Here is a 20,891-nt window from a genome sequence, read left to right as displayed (position 1 = left end):
GCAGCTTCTCTCCCCAAAAAAAATCCACTGCAACCCCGGCGAAGGAAGAGCGGGTCTGACGGGTGCCCCGCGGCTGCGATGGCCATCGGAAATTCTGGCAAGCTGTTGTTCATCACCGATTCCATCTCTGGTCGGCAATTCCTGTGCGACACCGGCACACAGTGCAGCATTATTCCCGCGTTAGCTATGGATGTTCAATCTGGGAGGCACGGTCTCTCACTCGACGCGGCTAATGGCGGTGCTATCCAGACCTTCGGCAAACAGCGGGTCCAGGTGTGCTTTGGCGGCCAGCGATTTGTGTGGGAATTTGTTACGGCCAGGGTTTCACAAGCCATCCTCGGCGCGGATTTCCTGTGCGCCAACGGCCTCCTGGTCGACGTGCGGAACCAGCGGCTGGTCAACGCAGCCACGTTTAACTCCATTCCCTGTCACCAGGGCAAAACCATGTCGCGAACCGTCTCCTGCGCTTTCCCAACTCCGGATGATTTCGCTCGCCTGATCGATGAATTTCCAGACCTGACCAGGCCCACGTTCTCCTCTATGGCCACGAAGCATGGTGTTGAACACCACATCACCACCACTGGCCCCCCGGTCCACGCGCGGGCCCGGCGCCTCAAACCTGGCAAACTGGCGGTCGCGAAGTCGGAGTTCGCTACGATGGAATGCCTGGGAATAATTCGCCGGTCCAATAATCCCTGGTCTTCGCCTCTCCACCTTGTACCGAAACCTGGCGGCGGATGGTGGCCATGCGGCGACTATCGACGGCTTAACAATGCTACCACTCCTGATCAATACCCGATCCCCCACATTCAGGATTTCTCTGCCCATTTGGCTGGGAACACCATTTTTTCCAAAGGTGGATCTGGTCCGAGGTTACCACCAGGTCCCGGTACACCCGCAGGATGTGCAGAAGACCGCAGTCATCACCCCATTCGGCCTGTTTGAATTTCTGAGGATGCCTTTTGGTTTGAAGAACGCTGCCCAGGCCTTCCAGCATCTCATGGACTCTGTGCTGTGAGACCTCGACTTCATTTTCGTCTATTTAGACAACATACTCGTGGCCAGTCGGAGCAAGGAGGAACACATCGCGCACCTGCGCACCCTTTTTCGTCGCCTCAGCCTACACGGCCTGATTCTCAATCCGGCCAAGTGTCAGTTTGGTCTACCGCACATGGATTTCCTGGGGCATCGCATTACACCGGAGGGAGCAGTGCCTTTGCAAACAAAGGTGGAGGCGGTGACGTCCTTTCCGCACCCACAGACCGTCAAGGCCCTGCAGGAGTTCCTCGGGATGGTAAATTTTTATCACCGCTTTGTGCCCAAGGCAGCTCTGCTCATGCAGCCCCTGTACGGGGCCCTCAACGGCAAGTCTGGCAAGGATCCGGTTAGTTGGACAGTCGACATGGACCGGGCGTTCGTTGAAACAAAAGGCGCCCTCGCCAATGCGACCATGCTGGCGCACCCACTACCAGGTGCCACCATCGCCCTCACCACCGACGCGTCAGACTACGCCATCAGTGCAGTGCAAGAACAGTGGGTCCATGGTACGTGGCAACCGCTGGCGTTCTTCAGCTGTCAACTACGGCGCAACGAGCGGAAATACAGAACTTTTGACCGGGAGTTGCTAGCTCTTTTCCTGGCCATCCGCCATTTCTGGTTCTTGCTGGAAGGACATACTTTTACTGCTTTCGTAGACCATAAGCCCCTAACGTTCGCTATGGCCAAGACCGCTGAACCGTGGTCAGCCCGACAACAATGTCAACTTACGTTTATTTCTGAGTTCACGACGGACATTCAGCACGTGGCCAGTAAAGACAACCTGGTGGCAGATTGCCTTTCCCGCGCGACCGTTTATGCAGTCCAGCTCGGAATCGACTACGCCCTCATGGCTGCGGATCAAGCCTCGGATCCGGAGGTACAAGCTTACCGAACCAGCCCCTCTAGCCTCCAAGCGGCCGACGTCAACTTCCATGCCGCAGGCACCACGCTACTGTGTGACGTCTCCGTAGGAGATCCTCGCCCTATTGTGCCGGTCGCCTGGCGCCGAAAAGTGTTTGACGCCATACATGGGTTGTCACATCCTAGCATGAAGGCCTCGCAACGGCTGATGTTGTCCAAATTCGTGTGGCGGGGCATGCACATGGATGTCCGCGACTGGGCCAACACCTGTGTGGTCTGCCAAAAGGCCAAGGTGCAGCGTCACGTCAAAGCTCCATTGGCCACCTTCGCTGTTCCAGAACGTAGGTTCGATCACGTGCATGTAGACCTGGTGGGGCCACTTCCACCTTCCCATGGGTTCACACATCTTCTTATGATGGTGGACCGCACCACTAGATGGCCAGAGGCAGTTCCTTTGTCATCCACCACTTCCGCGGACGTAGCCAGGGCATTCATCTCCTCTTGGGTCGCCCGTTTCGGGGTACCGGCGGACATCTCTTCTGATCGTGGGCCGCAGTTTTCCTCTGAGCTCTGGAACGCAGTGGCTCAAGGGCTCGGCATCAAGCTACATCGCACCACAGCCTACCACCCACAGGCGAACGGACTGTGCGAGCGATTTCACAGGTCGCTCAAAGCCGCACTGAGGGCCAGCCTCCAAGGCGCTGGTTGGGTGGACAGGTTACCATGGGTCATGTTGGGTCTTCGCACGGCACCCAAGGAAGATCTTCGCTCGTCCTCGGCAGAGCTCGTCTATGGCCAACCGCTACGCATATCAGGTGATTTCCTTCCGACTCCAACAGAGTCATGGTCCTCATCCAAGCAACTCATCAGCCACCAGGAGGCTGCCAGGTGTTTTGCAACAGTACCAACATCACATCATGGCTTTCAGAGCTCCCACGTCCCAGCAGAGCCGAAGAACGCCGAATTTGTGTTCATCCGCCACGACGCTCATCGGGATCCGCTCAAGGCCCCTTATACTGGTCTTTTCCGCGTGTTAGAGCCTGGAGACAAAACTTTCTCGTTGGACATCGGGGGTAAACCGGACCACATTTCGGTTGACCAGTTGAAGCCGGCTCACTTGGACGTTGACCGCCCGGTCGAGACCGCACAGCCGCCAAAACGTGGCTGACCGCCCACAGTCGCCATGCCAGATCAAGCGCAACCGCCCGCCAGCCCGCCGTCCAGCAGCTTCCACTTCAAACGTACAGAAGTTGCTCTGACAGGCTTGTCAGGCCTCCTCGCCGTTTCACTTTTTCTGTTAATGACAATTCTGGGGGGGCGCATGTGGCGGAGCCACTAAGGGACTCCGATCAAATGTATATAATTCCCTTTAACAGTGTGTTAACTACAGCCTGAGTCTGTACCTTTGTATATACTGTTTGCATGTACAGAGCGCGGTCCCTTTAAGAGCGCAGGCAAACGCGATGACGTCATGCCGTTCATCACGTGATCCCCAACGGCGGGAAAAATGTGATGACGTCATGACGCCAACCACGGGACCGCCCTAGCAGTCCTCGTGGAGCCTCCGAACTGACTAGACCTGTTTTCGTAGTTCTCGTGTATTGGTTTGTTAAACTCCGTTTGTTTTATATTTAACATCGTTTGTTGATCGCCTGAGTCGACCTCAGTCTCTTGATAGGAACTAGACATTCCTACATAAACATATTTTTTTATTAATTTCTAGATGACCATAATTTTGGAACTACATTTATAGAAAACATATCATTGCTTCCTACATAATACACTAGGTATTAACTTATTGATGTAACTTAGAGACACTTACATGCACATCATCGGTTTGCTTACAAAACTCATCATAATCTTGGTCAAAATCAGTTTTCCTCTGATCTAGGAAGTTGTACTGTTTTTTCTTCAAAATAATCACAATATTCTGAAACAATACCAAACACTGAACATTATTAGACACATGTGATGGTAGCAAACTCAATCAAGCCTCCAACAGTAACATTTCTGTATCTTATTTTTTCATGTGACCTCCGCTAAGCAAAATATTGTGAATTTAAGCTGGGCTTCAGTTAGTTATATTTTTCATAGCGTTCCTCTGTCTTTTGGGGAGGCGAAGGCAAGTCTTGCAAGAAAACGTTTACATGTTACATACATCAGAAAAACCCTCATTTGTTTTAGATATTCATGCATGCAGGCTTGCAAAGTCATATTAGAACCATGACTCCAAAGGAGCAGGCAAGCTGTTGAATAAAATCAGATTAAAAATGATATAAAAAGGAATTCTGAAGGTGACAAAATATTTGTCTTTTTTGTTTCGTTTAAAGAGCTGCTTTGTATTTTTTTCCTCTTCCATAACAACCTAGCAGTGCATTAATCCTTGGCTGAGAGATTGAGCCACTGACTATGCTTCAGAGATCCCTAGTAATGTCACCCTGCAAGTGGAACACAAGAGCAACCAGTTACCATCCCTCCAATTGTGGGAAGTGTCTGATCCTTACTTACAGCTAACCCCCACGACCTCCAATACCCCCAACACTCCCCAGACAGTATGACTGAAATTGGTAACTCAGAGACACCGAACTGCATCCTTCCACTCCATTGCATATTGAGAATGGAACTAATTATTTAGTTGTCATAACAAAACTATTTCCTGACAGCATTTCTTTATCTACACCAAGCTTCAAGACAGTACCTGAAATTTAGCAGCCAACACTTCCAGTCCTTCAATCTTGGAGTCTTGGAGAGCAGAGTATGTGGTTATGGTGCTAAACATATCAATAATTTTATTCAGGCGTCTTTGGAATGTATCAAATTTGCCAAAGATGTACATCTCACTGAAATCAAACTGTCTCTCTGCTGGGTTTTGTTCAAGTTTCTGTTTAGTTTTATGAAAACAGCGTTGATATTCCTGAAAAATATAAAATACAACATCTTGAAACAGACTGAATTTTAAAATGCAGATTACCTTTAATGTTTCAAACATACAGGATAGAAATAAGTGAATTACTTTATTTGTGGGGTACATAGATTTCTAGAATGGAATTATCCAACCTTATGATTACAGTTGGCCATCTAATAGATTCAATTGTAGGAATAATTCAAAACAATCATGGTGGTAATCCTGCAGGTAACTTAACAAAAGTAAGATGAAGCCCCAGTTAGCCAGGAATGTGAAGTGGTGGTAAGCAGTTCCTGTTTTGGACACATAGGGCTGGGTTTTGTCAATGGGGATGAGTCTGCTGGTTTTTGGGTTTCAGTCCCGCCCCCAATGACGTCTGACCAACCCACGCTATTTTCCCTTGATTGACCTTGTTAAGCCTGCCCTGCGGGCTTCCCAGCCAATTATGGGAAAGCCAGTGACAGAGGACATCAGCGTATGACGTTTCATCTGTGGAAAAATTTTTGACACATGACTTGTCAACGCTTGACAGCTTTGAGAAGCTGTCAAACACTGACAATCTCTGTTCTAAGGTGAGCCTTTGCACAGAACTTTACACTCACCTCTCATACTTACCTTACCTGCTGGTTGTCATCTTCCAAAATTCTATAGATTCTGGAACGGTTCCTGCAGATTGGAGGATAGCAAATTTAACCCCACTATTTAAGAAAGGAGGGAGAGAGAAAACGGGGAACTGTTAGCCTCACATCAGTAGTTGGGAAAATGATGGAATTTATTATAAAGGATGCAATAACTGAGCACTTAGAAACTAATAGTAAGATTGGGTTAGGGTTAGGGGAAATCCTGTTTAACAAACCTATTGGAGTTCTTTGAGGATGTAACTAGTGGAGTAGACAAAGGGGAACCGATAGATGTGGTGTATTTGGATTTTCGGAAGGCCTTCGATAAGGTCCCACACAAGAGGTTGGTAAACAAAATTACGGCACATGGAATTGGGGATAATGTAGCATGGATTGAGAATTGGTTAACAAAGAGTAGGAATAAACGGGTCTTTTTCAGGATGGCAGGCTGTGACTAGTGGGGTACCGCAAGGATCGGTGCATTAGCCCCAGCTATTCACAATCCATATCAATGATTTGGATGAGGGGACTAAATGTAACATTTCCAAATTTGCTGATGATACAAAGCTAGGTGGCAGTGTCAGTTGTGAAGAGGCTTCAAGGGGATCTCGACAGGCTCAGTGAGTGGGCAAGAACATGGCAGATGGAATATAATCTGAATAAATGTGAAGTTATCCACTTTGGTAGAAAAAACAGAAAGGCAAGAGTATTTCCTAAATGGTGAAAGATTGGGGAATGCAGATGCTCAAAGGGACCTGGGTGTCCTTGTACATGAGTCACTGAAAGTGAATATGCAGGTGCAGCAAGCCATTAGGAAGGCAAATGGTATGCTGGCCTTCATTACAAGAGGATTTGAGTACAGGAGTAAAGAAGTCTTACTCCAATTATATAGGGCCTTGGTGAGACCACACCTGGAGTACTGTGTACAATTTTGGTCTCCTTACCTAAGGAAGGATATACTTGCCATAGAGGGAGTGCAACGAAAGTTCACGAAATTGACTCCTGGGATGGCGGGACTGTCGTATGAGAAGAGATTGAGTAAATTAGGCCTGTATTCTCTTGAATTCAGAAGAATGAGAGGGGATCTCATTGAAGCATACAAAATTATTACAGGGCTTGATAGGGTGGATGCTGGGAGAATGTTTCCCTTGGCTGGGGAAGTCTAGAACCAGGGGCCACAGCCTCAGGATAAAGGGTAGACCATTCAGAACTGAGATGAGAAGAAATTTCTTCACACAGAGGGTGGTGAATTTTTGGAATTCTCTACCCCAGAGGGCTGTGGAGGCTCAGTCATTGGGTATATTCAAAACAGAAGTCGATAGATTTCTGACTAGTAAGGGCATCAAGGAATATGGTGATAGGGCCGGTGAATGGAGTTGAGGCAGAAGATCAGACATGATCTCATTAAATGGCGGAGCAGGCTCGAAGGGCCGAATGACCTACTCCTGCTCCTATTTCTTATGTTCTTATGTCCACACTTGCACCCATCACTCACCTCTACAGTGGACTTTTGGACCCCTCTCACACCCGCAGACCCACTGCTTGCCTTGCTGACCCTGGCGAGGTTCGCAGCCGTCGGGAAGCCCGCACCTGCAGGCGTAAAATGGGGATAAGCCTCAACTGCCTGTTAACTACCTGTTAACAGACAGTTAATTGGCTCTAATCTCCTTCCCGCCTCGAGGAGACAGGCCCCTGCGCGAGTCGGGGACCCGCCTCCTGGGAAGATGGCACGGAGGCGGGTTGGGAGCAGGGTTGGTACCCGCTCCCAGTTTCTGCCATTTTCCCAGCATTCCCACCTCCCCAGGGATGGGAAAATTCCCCCCATAGTTCTTGAGCTTGATTTTTCTACCCAAAAGACAGTACTGGTTTTCTTGCTCATCATGTTGGCTCACCTGGCACCACTCTTAAACTTTCCTCTTATGGTAGTAGCCCCTACATTTAACTATATAAATATGTACTCACCAGACAATACTCACGCCAATAAATGCTGTCCCTCTTTTTATGGCGGTGGGAAAAGCCAATTGCCATTTTAATGTCTGTAAACTACAAGAGGACACACTCTCAAGCTCCCTACAGGGAGCCAGATTTGCAGGGAATGTGGGTTGGAGAATCAGAGCTACAACACTGTAGCCGCAATTTTTCAACCCGTACTTTGTGAGTGTGCCTCACTGCTGGGATCACAGAACTACCCCAAATTAAGTACTTTAGTGGGAACTATATCAGCATCTGTACCCTTTCCTCTGCTATTTCCTTTTAGAAACCAAAAATATAATGAATAGTCGACATGGATTTCAAAAGGGAAAGTCTTGCTTGACCAACCTCATTGAATTCTTTGAAGAGGTAATAGAGAGAGTAGACAAGGGTAATGCAATATATCTAAATTTCCAAAAGGCCTTCGATAAGGTACCACATAATAGACTAATAAATAAAGTTTGAGCATGCAGAGACTGGGGATAAGTAGCAGAATGGATAGCTAGCTCACTGCAAGACAGAAAGCAGAGAGTGGGGGTAAAGGGTAGCTTATCAGAATGGCAGAAGGTGGGAAGTGGGGACCCACAAGGATCAGTGCTGCACCCACTATTGTTCACAATTTATATTAATGATTTAGACTTTGGAATCAAAAACATGATTTCCAAACTTGCGGACAACACCAAATTGGGAGGGATAGTCAACACTGAGGAGGACTGTAACAAATTACAAGAAAACATTAATAAACTTGCAGAATGGGCATATAATTGGCAAATGAATTTCAACATAGATAAATGTGAGGTATTACATTTTGGTAAGGAAAATAAGGAGGTCACATATTACTTGGAAAATAAGAACTGAGAGTAGCAAGGGCACAAAATGTCCTCTGGGTGGGGGACTTCAATGTCCATCACCAAGAGTGGCTCGGTAGCACCACAACTGACCGAGCTGGCCGAGTCCTAAAGGACATAGCTGCCAGACTGGGTCTGCAACAGGTGGTGAGGGAACCAACAAGAGGGAAAAACCTACTTGATCTCGTCCTCACCAATCTACCTGTTGCAGATGCATCTGTCCATGACAGCATTGGTGGAAGTGACCACCGCACAGTCCTTGTGGAGACGAAGTCCCGTCTTCATGTTGAGGATACCCTCCACCGTGTTGTGTGGCACTACCACCGTGCTAAATGGGACAGATTTCCAACAGATCTGGCAACTCAAAACTGGGCATCCATGAGGCGCTGTGGGCCATCAGCAGCAGCAGAATTGTATTCAACCACAATCTGTAACCTCATGGCCCGGCATATCCCTCACTCTACCATTACCATCAAGCCGGGAGATCAACCCTGGTTTAACGAAGAGTGCAGGAGAGCATGCCGGGAACAGCACCAGGCATCCCGAAAAATGAGGTGTCAACCTGGTGAGGCTACAACACAGGACTACTTGCATGCCAAATAACGGAAGCAACATGCGATAGACAGAGCTAAGCGATCTCACAACCATCGGATCAAATCAAAGCTCTGCAGTCCTGCCACATCCAGTCGTGAGTGGTGGTGGACAATTAAACAGTTAACAGGAGGAGGAGGCTCCAAAAATATCCCCATCCTCAATGATGGTGGAGCCCAGCACGTGAATGCAAAAGACAAGGCTGAAGCATTTGCAACTATCTTCAGCCAGAAGTGCCGAGTGGATGATCCATCTCAGCCTCCTCCTGAGGTCCCCAGCATCACAGATGCCAGTCTTCAGCCCATTCAATTCACTCCACGTGATGTCAAGAAACAGCTGAAGACACTGGATACTGCAAAGGCTATGGGCCCTGACAACATTCCGGCAATAGTACTGAAGACTTGTGCTCCAGAACTAGCTGCGCCCCTAGCCAAGCTGTTCCAGTACAGCTACAACACTGGCATCTACCCGGCAATGCGGAAAATTGCCCAAGTATGTCCTGTCTACAAAAAGCAGGACAAATCCGACCCGGCCAATTACCGTCCCATCAGTCTACTCTCAATCATCAGCAAAGTGATGGAAGGTGTCGTCGACAGTGCTATCAAGCGGCACTTACTCAGCAATAACCTGCTAACTGATGCCCAGTTTGGGTTCCACCAGGGCCACTCAGCTCCTGACCTCATTACAGCCTTGGTCCAAACATGGACAAAAGAGCTGAACTCAAGAGGTGAGGTGAGAGTGACTGCCCTTGACATCAAGGCAGCATTTGATCGAGTGTGGCATCAAGGAGCTCTAGCAAAACTGAAGTCAATGGGAATCAAGGGGAAAACTCTCCATTGGTTGGAATCATACCTAGCACAAAGGAAGTTGGCTGTGGTTGTTGGAGGTCATTCATCTCAATCACATGACATCACTGCAGGAGTTCCTCAGGGCAGTGTCCTAGGCCCAACCATCTTCAGCTGTTTCATCAATGACCTTCCCTCCATCATAAGGTCAGAAGTGGGGATGTTCGCTGATGATTGCACACTGTTGAGCACCATTCGAGACTCGTCAGATACTGACACAGTCCGTGTCCATATGCGGCAAGACCTGGACAACATTCAGACTTGGGCTGACAAGTGGCAAGTAACATTCGCACCACACAAGTGCCAGGCAATGACCATCTCCAACAAGCAAGACTCTAACCATCTCCCCTTGACATTCAATGGCATTACCATCGCTGAATCCCCCACTATCAACATCCTGGGAGTTACCATTGATCAGAAACTGAACTGGACCAGCCATATAAACACTGTGGCTACAAGAGCAGGCCAGAGGCTGGGAATTCTGCGGCGAGTGTCTCACCTCCTGACTCCCCAAAGCCTTTCCACCATCTACAAGGCACAAGTCAGGAGTGTGATGGAATACTCTCCACTTGCATGGATGAGTGCAGCTCCAACAACACTCAAGAAGCTCGACACCATTCAGGATAAAGCAGCCCGCTTGATTGGCACTCCATCCACCTTCAACATTCACTCCCTCCACCACCAGTGCACCGTGGCTGCAGTGTGTACCATCTACAAGATGCACTGCAGCAACTCGCCAAAGCTCCTTCAACAGCACCTTCCAAACCCGTGACCTCTACCACTTAGACGGACAAGGGCAGCAGATGCATGGGAACATCACCACCTGCAAGTTCCCCTCCAAGCCACACACCATCCTGACTTGGACCTGTATCGCCGTTCCTTCACTGTCGCTGGGCCAAAATCCTGGAACTCCCTTCCTAACAGCATTGTGGGTGTACCTACACCATATGGACTGCAGCGGTTCAAGAAGGCGGCTCACCACCATCTTCTCAAGGGCAATTAGGGATGGGCACTAAATGTAGGCCTAGCCAGCCAGTGACGCCCACATCCCATCAATGAATAAAAAAAAAAAATCTAAATGAGGTAGAGGAGCAAAGGGATCTGGGAGTGCAAATACAAAAGCAAACCAAGCACTAGGGTTTATTTCTAGAGGGATAGAATTGAAAAGTAGAGAAGTTTATGCTAAACTTCTATCAAACCGTGGTTAAACCACATTTGGAGTACTGTGTACAGTTCTGGTCGCCATATTATAAAAAGGATATTGAGGCACTGGAGAAGGTGCAATAATGATTTACAAAGATGTTACCAGAACTGAGAGATTATTCCCATCAGGAAAGGATGAACAGGCTGGATCTCTCTTCTCTTGAAAAGAGAAGGTTGAGGGGTGACCTAATAGAGGCCTTTAAAATTATGAACGGTTTTGATGTAGTCGACATAGAGAGAGTGTTTCCACTTGTAGGGAAGAGCAAAACTAGAGGCCATCAATATAAGATAGTCACAAAGAAATCAAACAGGGAATTCAGAAGAAACTTCTTTACCCAGAGGGTGGTGAGAATGTGGAACTTGCTACCACAGGTGGTGGTTGAGGCGAATCGTTTAGATGCATTTAAGGGGAGGCTAGATAAGCATATGAGAGAGAAGGGAATAGAGGGTTGTGCTGATAAGAGTTAGATGAGGAAGGATGGGAGGAGGCTCGCATGCAGCATAAACGCCAGCATGGACTGGTTGGGCCGAATGGCCTGTTTCTGTTCTGTATATTCCATGTAATTCTATGTAATGTTTCCTACTGTACAACAGTGACTACACTTCAAAACTACTTCAAAGGCTGTGAAGCACTTTGGGATGTTTTGAGGTTGTGAAAGGCACTATATAAATGCAAGTCTTAGTATTTTTATGGTTGGATTGCCATGGCAGGATGAATTACTGAAGACATAATTGTCAAATTAAGCAGCACGTGTGACAATTGTGTTTCCAGTCAGTGGGCTGGAGTGGAGATTTTAACTGTGGTTCCACTTAATTTAAGTTGATCATTTTAATCATATGACTTGGCTATGATTTGTTATTAAAAAATTGTTCATTTAAAAATGAACTCTCTAATCTTTTTAATAATCTACTAACATAATATTTATACAATGTAACGTGGAAGTTCTTTTCTATGCTGATTTATTCTCAAAACAAACAATATCAGCAAATGCTCCTGATAATTCTGTGAATGTAAATTGGTTTGATATTAACTTGATTCCTTAGACATACATATTTTAATATGCAAACAACAGGAAATAACTGATAAGCAGGAAAGCTCAAGAATTTAAATATCTTACAAGTAGACATCCTATTTCTCATGGTGAGTCAGAGGAATACAGTGACTAAATGGTATTCTTGGATTTTTACTGGTGCTTTGGAGACTGAATTCCACAGTTCTGCCCATAAATAAGTTTTTTTTTAATTGTATATTCCTTTACCTATGTATTAATTTTTATCCATTTTCATTTTAAAGCTGAGAACACACAGTAATATGATAAGCAAGATTCACCAAACGGAGGTAGAAATCGGTTTGTTTGGAATTGAGTTTAGTGGTATTGGGTGCAGTCCAACACTTTGGTAGCAATGAAGGGGGGAGGGTAGTCCTGGGCTTTGATAGCACTGGGAAATGTCCTGCAGGTTGACAGTACTGCAGTAGAGCTGCTGGGGATTTGTGGCTTTAATCTGGCATCACTGGAAGTGAAATCTGGTATTTGGCAGAACAGTGGAAGGTAAACATGAAAATTGGCACAATTGGGGTGGAATAATAAGTTTGGTGCACTGGTAGAATCTTGGGGGAAGAAATTCCCTACTTTATTGTCACCCGTTTACACCGCTATCCTGTTGAAAAATGGTGGCCGCCACTCTAGCGCCCTTCTCTGGTGCAGGACTCGGTGGCCGTCATTTTGTTGAGGGTCTTAGCCCTGTCGATAGCAGCACTGGCCCTGGACATGCAAATTGGGAGAGCATGACGTGCACGCCGACTTAACATCACGCTCTGCGAACTTCGATCTTAGCGCTGAGTTTAGTGCTAGGTCCAAAGCTCGTTCTGAAAAGCGAGCATTCAGCAGACAGACAGAGATGCTGTCAGCACTTCTTAAAGGGACACACACATCTTTCAGTAAGTTTGCATTTAGGTTTCTGGACTGGAATTTTTAAATTTTATTAAAGTAGTGCCTTGGTGCAATACATGTTAAAAGTTTTTTAAGTGTGCAGGGAGTGCAGGAAGCACTGCTGGATGCATGCAAGGCCTCAGATGGTAAAGGAAGGCCTCTGAGAAGACAGAAAATTCTGGAAATATTCAGCAGGTCAGGCAGCATCCGTGGAGAGAGAAACAGAGTTCACGTCTCAGGTCGAGATGCTGCCTGACCTGCTGAGTATTTCCAGCATTTTATGTTTTTAATTCAGATTTACAGCATCCGCTCGCAGAGGGACGAGGAGGAAGCAGAAGAGGAAGAAGCAGAATGATGGATGCAACCCAGACAGCCCCTTTAATGTCCAGTATATCCGGGATGGAATCATCCCCCTGCGGTACTGGTGACCACAACCCCAATTCCCCATTCAGCATTTGTCCCACACCTTACCTTCCCTCTTTTAATAGCCATCTTGGCCACAATGCTGGAATAAAAGCCACCATAAAGCAAACTTTCCAATCGAACTTTATACATCTATCCTCCAATATGTCATCAAGAAATCAACTCATTACCCTTATGCCTTCCCTTAGTGACTGTCTTGTGTGTGCCTTTGCCTATCCTACTGATGTCATGCAGTGCTACCCTAGTGGCTGCAGGATGGCTGGTGGCAGGCTACTGACTTTCAGTGGGGGACACTGCAAATGGCCTTACTGGTCGACCTTCAGGAGCTGGTGGCTGAGAGTGTGAAATCGAGTGACGGTGTTTCTTCTTCTTCTTCACTCTCCTCTCTCGCTTCTTGGTCAACCATTGGCTGCATTTCTTGGGTGTGTGAAATGAGGAAGGCACAAGGGTGGAATTGTGGTGAGGGGAGGTCGGGAAAGCAAGAGGTGTGTGCAAAAAGGAGGATAACATATGAGGATACCAGCATCTGGTATCCTTTCAGCCCCACCACTGGCCAAGGGCTCAGCCATGCCCCTGCCAAGAATGGCCAGCACCGTTTCCTCCAAGGGGGTGCGGTGAAGCTAGGAATGGGAGGTGTGCCTCGTGTTTAGTACAGATTTGTACAGATTGTTGGTAGGTGAGTGATTGGTCGGGGGTGGGTGGGTGGGGTGGGGAGGAGGGGAAGTTGTGCATTGAGCTGTGTGTGAGGCGAGTGGTGCAGTTGGTAGGAGATGGCTTCTGAAGATACATTCACTGACCTTGACCACTGGTCTGATGTCATGAAGCTTCTTTGGGCACTGGAGTCAGGTGGTGGGGGTGGCACTGCTGGCAGTGACGGCCTCAGTGATCTGGTCCCACATCCTTCTTTCTGGAGGGCCTCCTGGCCCCTGTGGGTAGAGGAGCTCTCTTGCAGTGTTGACCCCTTGCACACAGCTGGAGTGCTGCCTGTGAGACCCTCGGTGCCCTTTGCCTGGCTTGCTGAGCCATTTGTGTTAGTGTTGAAGCACTTTTTTTCCATTTGTATAGTTGCGGAAGGCAATTCAGCTTTAAGAGCTGAAGACTCCCATTTGGGAATTCTTTTTAATGTTAATATGCTTTCAGAAGGCAGTTGAGCTATAAGGGCTAAAACTGCCTATTTTTACGTGATTTTTTATTTTTTTCATTTCAGAAGGCAGTTCCCCTTTAAAAAACCGAAATGCTTTCTGAAATGACAGCTTTGCTTTAAGAGTTCGCTGTTCTTGCTGCAATGATGCTATGGCCACGCTACATTGGGGCCTCCTGCCAGGACAAACGCCACCAGAACGGCATTGAACAATAAGTTTAGAGCTGGGCTAATGTTAATTAGCCACCTGCGCCAATTTACAGGTCCTGCCAGCGCCATCATTTTCGGCAGCTGTTAACACCATTCCGCGGTGGCACCGGCAGGTTTTTTCCTCTCGCATTTTTAGGCCTTGGTTTTTGTCAGCAGTGAGGGGAGGGGAAAGCATGGGCTTGACAGAACTGAGTGAGAGAACCCATGTCTAGCAGCATTGGCTTGCGACTTAGAAAGAGATCTTTGTAAATATTAAATTTGGTATTTTATGATTAGATCCTGGATGTGTATCTCTCTCTCACACACACATACACACACAACTGTAAGAAAATGTAAGCATTCTAACTATCAACAACACACCAGTGACAGTTCTCTAGCTCCCTGGCTGGATTTTACCAGCCCTGAGGAGGCAGGTTTGGAGGCAGGACTGCTAGGAAAATGGGAAAAATTGGAAGCGGGTCCCAACTCCTCTCCCAACCCGCCTCCGAATCATCTTCCCGGGAGGCGGGTCCCCGACTCGCGCAGGGACCCGTCTCCTAGTGGCGGGAAGGGGATTAGAGCAAATTAACTGCCTGTTAACTATCTGTTAACAGGCAGTCAAGAGGTTTTTCACCATTTTACGCCTGCTGATGCGGCCTTCCCGATGGCGGGAAACCCTGCCTGGGTCAGCGAGGCGAGCTGTGGGTCTGCTGCAATGTAAGTGTGCAAATGACAGCTGCAGTGGTAGTGTGATGGGTGCAATGGTGCACAGGTAAGTATGACAGGTGAGAAAATGTAGTGAGAAATATTTTTATTTTGTTTGTATGTATCTGCAGGTGACAAGATTTGATGTTTCTGTGAAGCCTCATCTGATCGGGAGAATTGACAGATGGCTTCTGCAATCTCACATGCAGCTGCCATTTGTTTTCTCCTAAGGAGAGAGTCATTGGTGAGCCTGGGTCCAAGGGCTCACCTTTGGACAGTGACTGTCCGTGTTTGACAGCACCTCAATGTGTCAAACACTGACAATTCATCTGTCAAAAAATTATGGGGCCTGTTCCTTTAAGAAAATCGGCAGATGAAATGTCATGCACTGACGACATCTGACACCAGCTTTCCCTTAATTAGCTGGCAAGCCCACAGGGTGGGCTTAACAAGGCCAATCAAGGGAAAATTGCGTCTGTTCGTCAGACGTCGCTGGGGGCGGAACTATAACCCGGAAACCAGCAGTCCCACTCCCAACGCGCCTCCTCAGGTAAGATCGCGGCCCTTGTGTCTCACATGTGTCACTAATAGGAACGTGAACAATTTCTAACTGTTAACATAACACTGGTGATTATTAAAGGCTGTTTGCTTCAAAATTCAACTAATCTGTGTATTTACAAAAAAATCAAGTCAAAATACGACTATAAAACTGTATCTCTCTCGCAGCCTAATGAGCTTTCTGAAGTTTGTAGAACACAAAACAAAATTAACAAGCATGTGATCAGTGCTCTCTTTTTTACTTAGTTTCTCTCTCTCTCTCTGATAGACATACAGGCCACGACTTTATCGATCGATGCGGCTTGGGAGCGGGTCAGCTGGTTTCCGGGTTCCAGTCCTGCCCTCAACTTCATCCGGCCCACGGACGTAATTTTACATCTATTGGCCTTGTTAAGCCCGCCCTGCGGGCTTGCCGGCCAATTAAGAAGAAGCCGGTCAGATGACATCATTTGATGACCATGCACAATTTTTCTTTGACAGTTCATTTCTCAGTGTTTGACAGCATTGAGGTGCTGCAAACGCTGACAATGACTGTTCACAGGTGAGTTCTTGCACCCAGGCTCTCCAGTGACTCCCTCCTTAGGCTAGAACAGATGGCAGCTGCAAGTGAGGTTACAGAAGTGATCTGTCACTGGTGAGAGAGGTTCTCCCAATGAGGTGGGACTTCTCATACAATTCAAAACTTGTTACCTACAGAAAAGACTAAATGCATTAAAAATGAATTTCCCAACATTTTCTTACCTCTGAAACTCACCAGTGCACCATTGGATCCTTCATACCACTCTGCAGCTGTCATCAATGCAGAAACATTACAGCGGACTCACAACATACCACACTTACCTGGTGTGGTGCCCGGACGTTGGGGAACCCGAAGTAGAAGGGGTTGATTTTCAGTGTGCCGTGAGGCGGGCTTTTAGGCGTGTGGGGGGCTAAAATCCCGAATTCGGGGGTCCCGACACCATCCCGCCCAAAACCCGCCTCCATGTAAGTTTCAAAGGAGGCGGGTACCCGCCCCGCACTGGGACCCGCCGACCCGAGGCGGGAAGGGATTAGTGCCAATTAACTGCCTGTTAACAGGTAGTTAACAGGCAGTGTTTAGCCTAATCCCTATTTTGAAGGTTGTCGTGTGGGATTCCCGACAGCTCCAAACCACACCAGGTTAGAGGAGTCGGGCCGTCGGGTTGAAGGACTTGGAGGGATCGAGATGTCAGTGTTCAGGTGAGTGATGGGTGCATGAGTGCAAAGGTAAGTGTGTTTGGTGTGTCTAAAGTGTGTAAAGAAGTTTAAATTACCTGTACTTACCTTTACAGCCTTCCTTCCTCTAGGCTTCGGGAGTCCATCATTCAGCCGGCACAGAAAGCAGAATGGCTGCGATCTGTCAAAAGTGACAGCCTTCAGCTTTCAGTGCCGGCAAGATTTCTAACTGAGTCTGCGCAGAAGGACTCAGGTTAGAAGTAAGACTGTCAGTGTTTGACAGCTTCAAGCAGCTGTGAAACACTGATATTTCATCTGTCAACACGTCTTGACAGATGAAATTTCAGTCTGTGAAGTCACCTGTTGCCGGGTGGCCCTTAATTGGCCTGCTGAGCCCACTGAGCGGGCTCAACAAGGTCAATCAAGTGAAAATCACGTGGATTGGCGGCATCTCGATGGAGGCGGGACTATAACCCGAAAGTTGTAGACCCGCCTCCTTCCCGACTTCTGAATGAAAATCCAGCCCGAAGTGTCAAAATTGCAAAAGAGCTTGTTAACTGCCTGTTAACAACCTTTAACAGGCAGTTAAGCAGCTATAATCCTCTTCCTGCCGCTAGGTGTCGGGTACATGCGCAATGGGGACCCGACACTTGGGAAGATTGATTAGAGGCGGGTTGACAGCAAGTTTCCTGCCCGCTGTCAATGTTTGCGATTTTGCCGGCTGTCCCGCCTCCAAACCCGCCCCTGAGCGCCGGCAAAATTCCGGCCACAAAATCTGTTTAAGAAGCATCTCTGTATCAGCATAAACTCTAACTGAATAAAGATTTTGAAATTTGTCCACTAACTTTTCTTCAAACAATTTTGAAAAATAACTGAACAGAAACTGAAAAATATTCCAGCAGTTCAATTGACTGGTATATTGCTGCATCTGCTGACACATTCTGGGAAATTGTGTATACAGTACATGCACAGACTGCCCAATCCAAATCTAGTTTACAACATCACAGCTTGTGCAAAAGTATCAAGACCAAGCCCATGCTTTTGGGAAAGGCTAAGACCTTCAAGTAAAAACTTTAATGAAGATATTAAAAAAGAAAATTCAATGGAAAAATGTACTCCTGTTATTATGAAAAATGTATTTTCTTATTTTAATTAAACGCTTAGGCCTAGAAATTTGGTTGCATACTGCCTGTTCTTTGGGCGCTAAGGGTGCCGAATTAGGACCAAAATGGCGTCCGAGCACCGCGCATGCACTTCTGGTGCGGGCCATGCTGGACGTCATCTTGGTGAGGGCGCTAAGGCGGTCGTTAGGAGCGTGCGCTAGAAGTATAGTAAGTATCGTGACGTCAGTCAGCGTGCAACGCTGATTTGACGCCAGCGCTGCCATTTTCGTCGTCATCGCTGGAGCTAACTCTTAACTTCGCACAGCTGAACATGCGTTCAGCATCAGCAAGGCCCCCACACCAGCATTATTTAAAGGGATCATCACCAACTTCCAGGTAACTTGCTTTTAGATTTCTACTGGCTCTGTGTAAGTTTGTGGAACTGTCTGGAGCTTTCTAGAGTTATTTAAAGTTGGTGACGTGACGGAGTGGTGCTGCAAGTTTCTCATCTACATGTTGCCCCTTGGTGACATCATCCAAAAACAATGCGTCAGTTTCCACATGTACGCTGACGACACCCAGCTCTACCTCACTAATTCGGCTCTCGACCCCTCCACAGTGTCTAAATTGTCAGACTGCTTGTCCAACATACAGTTCCGGATGAGCAAAAATGTTCTCCAATTAAATATTGGGAAAACCGAAGCCATTGTTTTTGGTCCCCACCACAAACTCCATTCCCTAGCCACTGACTCCATCCCTCTCCCTAACATCTGCCTGAGGCTGAACCACACTGTTCGCAACCTTGGTGTCATATTTGACCCTGAAATGAGTTTCTGACCACATATCCGCAGCATAACTAAGACCACCTACTTCCACCTCCGTAACATCGTCCTTCTCCGCCCTTGCCTCAGCTCATCCGCTGCTGAAACCCTCATCCATGCCTTTGTTACCTCTAGACTTGACTATTCCAATGCACTCCTGGCTGGCCTCCCACAGTCCACCCTACGTAAACTTGAGGTCATCCAAAACTCGGCTGCCCGTGTCCTAACTCACACCAAGTCCCGTTTGCCCATCTGCCCTGTACTCACTGACCTACATTGGCTCCCGGTTAAGCAGCATCTCAATTTCAAAATTCTCATCCTTGTTTTCAAATCCTTCCATGGCCTCGCCCCTTCCTATCTCTGTAATATCCTTCAGCCCCACAACCTCCCCCCCACCCCCCACCAAGATATCTGTGCTCCTCTAATTCTGCCCTCTTGAGGATCCCTGATTATAATCACTCAACCTTTAGTGGTCGTGCCTTCTGTTGCCTAGACCCTAAGCTCTGGAATTCCCTGCCTAAACCTGTCCGTTTCGCTACCTCTTTTCTCCTTTAAGATGCTCCTTAAAACCTACCTCTTTGCCCAAGCTTTTGGTCACCTGCCCTAATTTATCCTTATGTGGATCGGTGTCAAATTTTTTTGTCTTAAAATACTCCTATGCAGCGCCTTGGGATGTTTTATTACATTAAAGGTGCTATATAAATACAAGTTGTTGTTGTTTTTGTTGCAAGTGGAGAAGGCCTTGCTTCTGACTTCAAGGAGTTCTGGTCAGACCACTTGCTCCCATTCATGGGTGATCTAGTTGTCATCCCCCTTGACCTGCAGCATGACAGGGAGATGGAGCAGAGGCAGCAAATAAGAGAACAAGCTGCTCGCAGAGTGAGGAGGAGGAGGGGGAGAAGGGCTCTCAGCAGGAGGCCTTCCCCACCTAGGGTCTTCCGAGAGCTATTTTTTACCTCAGCCTGAGGCAGGAGCAGTATATGAGGTGTCTGCACTTTACGAAGGAGGTGCTCACAGGACTCTGCAACCTCTTGTAACCACAGCTGCAGCCTCACATCGGGGCAAGGTCAACACTGCCAGTGGTTGTGAAGGTGGCGTGGCCCTGAATTTCTTCCCGTCGGGATCCTTCCAGGCTGGAGCAGGCGACATCTGTAACATCTCACAGTTCGCTGTCCACTGCTGCATAAGAGAGGTGGCAATGCTCTTTATGCCAGGAGTGAGGACTTCGCTGACGGAGTATGCACACGGTTTTGTCAGGATAGCGGGCACCATCGACTGCACGCATGTGGCTTTGTGAGCGCCATATATAAATGTAGTGATGCACTGCACCCGCAAAGGTTACCACTCACTGAATGTGCTGTTGGTGTGCGACCACGCTCAACATAGCATGATGGTGAATTCTCAGTATCCGGGCAGCAATCATGATGCTTTTATTCTGCGCCAGTTCACTGCTCCCTCATACTATGAGGCACCAAGACAAACCATAGGGTGGCTACTGGGCGACAAGGGCTATCCCCTGACCATCTGGCTCATGACTCCGCTCCGCAACCAAACCACACATGGGTGGCATGCATACAAAGAGTGCCATGCTACCACACTTAACATCATAGAGCAGACCACTGGCATCCTTAAACAATGGTTCCGCTGCCTGGACCACTCTGGAGGAGTCCTAGAGTACTCACGTGAAGGCATGTGTCCTGTTCGTCGTATCTGATGTATCCTCCACAACCTGGCCATCATGAGTGCGCAGCCCTTGCCACCAGGGATAGGGCCACCAGCTCAGGAGCAGGAGGAGGAAGAAGAGGAGACGGAAATGGAAGGAAGGAGGCAACCCAGACAGCCCCTTTCTGACCGGGATATCTGGGATAGAATCATCCGCCTGTGGTACGAGTGAACCCCAATTCCCCATTCAATATTAGTCCCGCACCTTACCATCCCTCTGTT

General features: G+C 47.8%; 1 protein-coding gene across 1 annotated transcript in view; it reads right to left on the bottom strand.

Annotated features, from left to right (window-relative positions):
• The window catches only part of dnah5 (dynein, axonemal, heavy chain 5), a 754,701-nt gene that overhangs the window by 482,530 nt on the left and 251,280 nt on the right, over positions 1 to 20,891 (bottom strand). Inside the window, exons 11-12 of the mRNA XM_085988698.1 lie at positions 4,598 to 4,813; positions 3,722 to 3,829 (exon numbers count right to left, since the gene is read on the bottom strand). Coding sequence (XP_085844824.1) covers positions 3,722 to 3,829; positions 4,598 to 4,813 — 324 coding nt within the window. The remainder of the gene's footprint in view (positions 1 to 3,721; positions 3,830 to 4,597; positions 4,814 to 20,891) is intronic.

This window comes from Somniosus microcephalus, chromosome 5 (genome assembly GCF_052327205.1).
Source record: "Somniosus microcephalus isolate GS21.2 chromosome 5, FLI_Smic_1.0, whole genome shotgun sequence".
Taxonomy (NCBI): Eukaryota; Metazoa; Chordata; class Chondrichthyes; order Squaliformes; family Somniosidae; genus Somniosus; species Somniosus microcephalus.
Note: the sequence above shows the minus strand (reverse complement) of the source record. Positions and strands in the feature narration are given on the sequence as shown.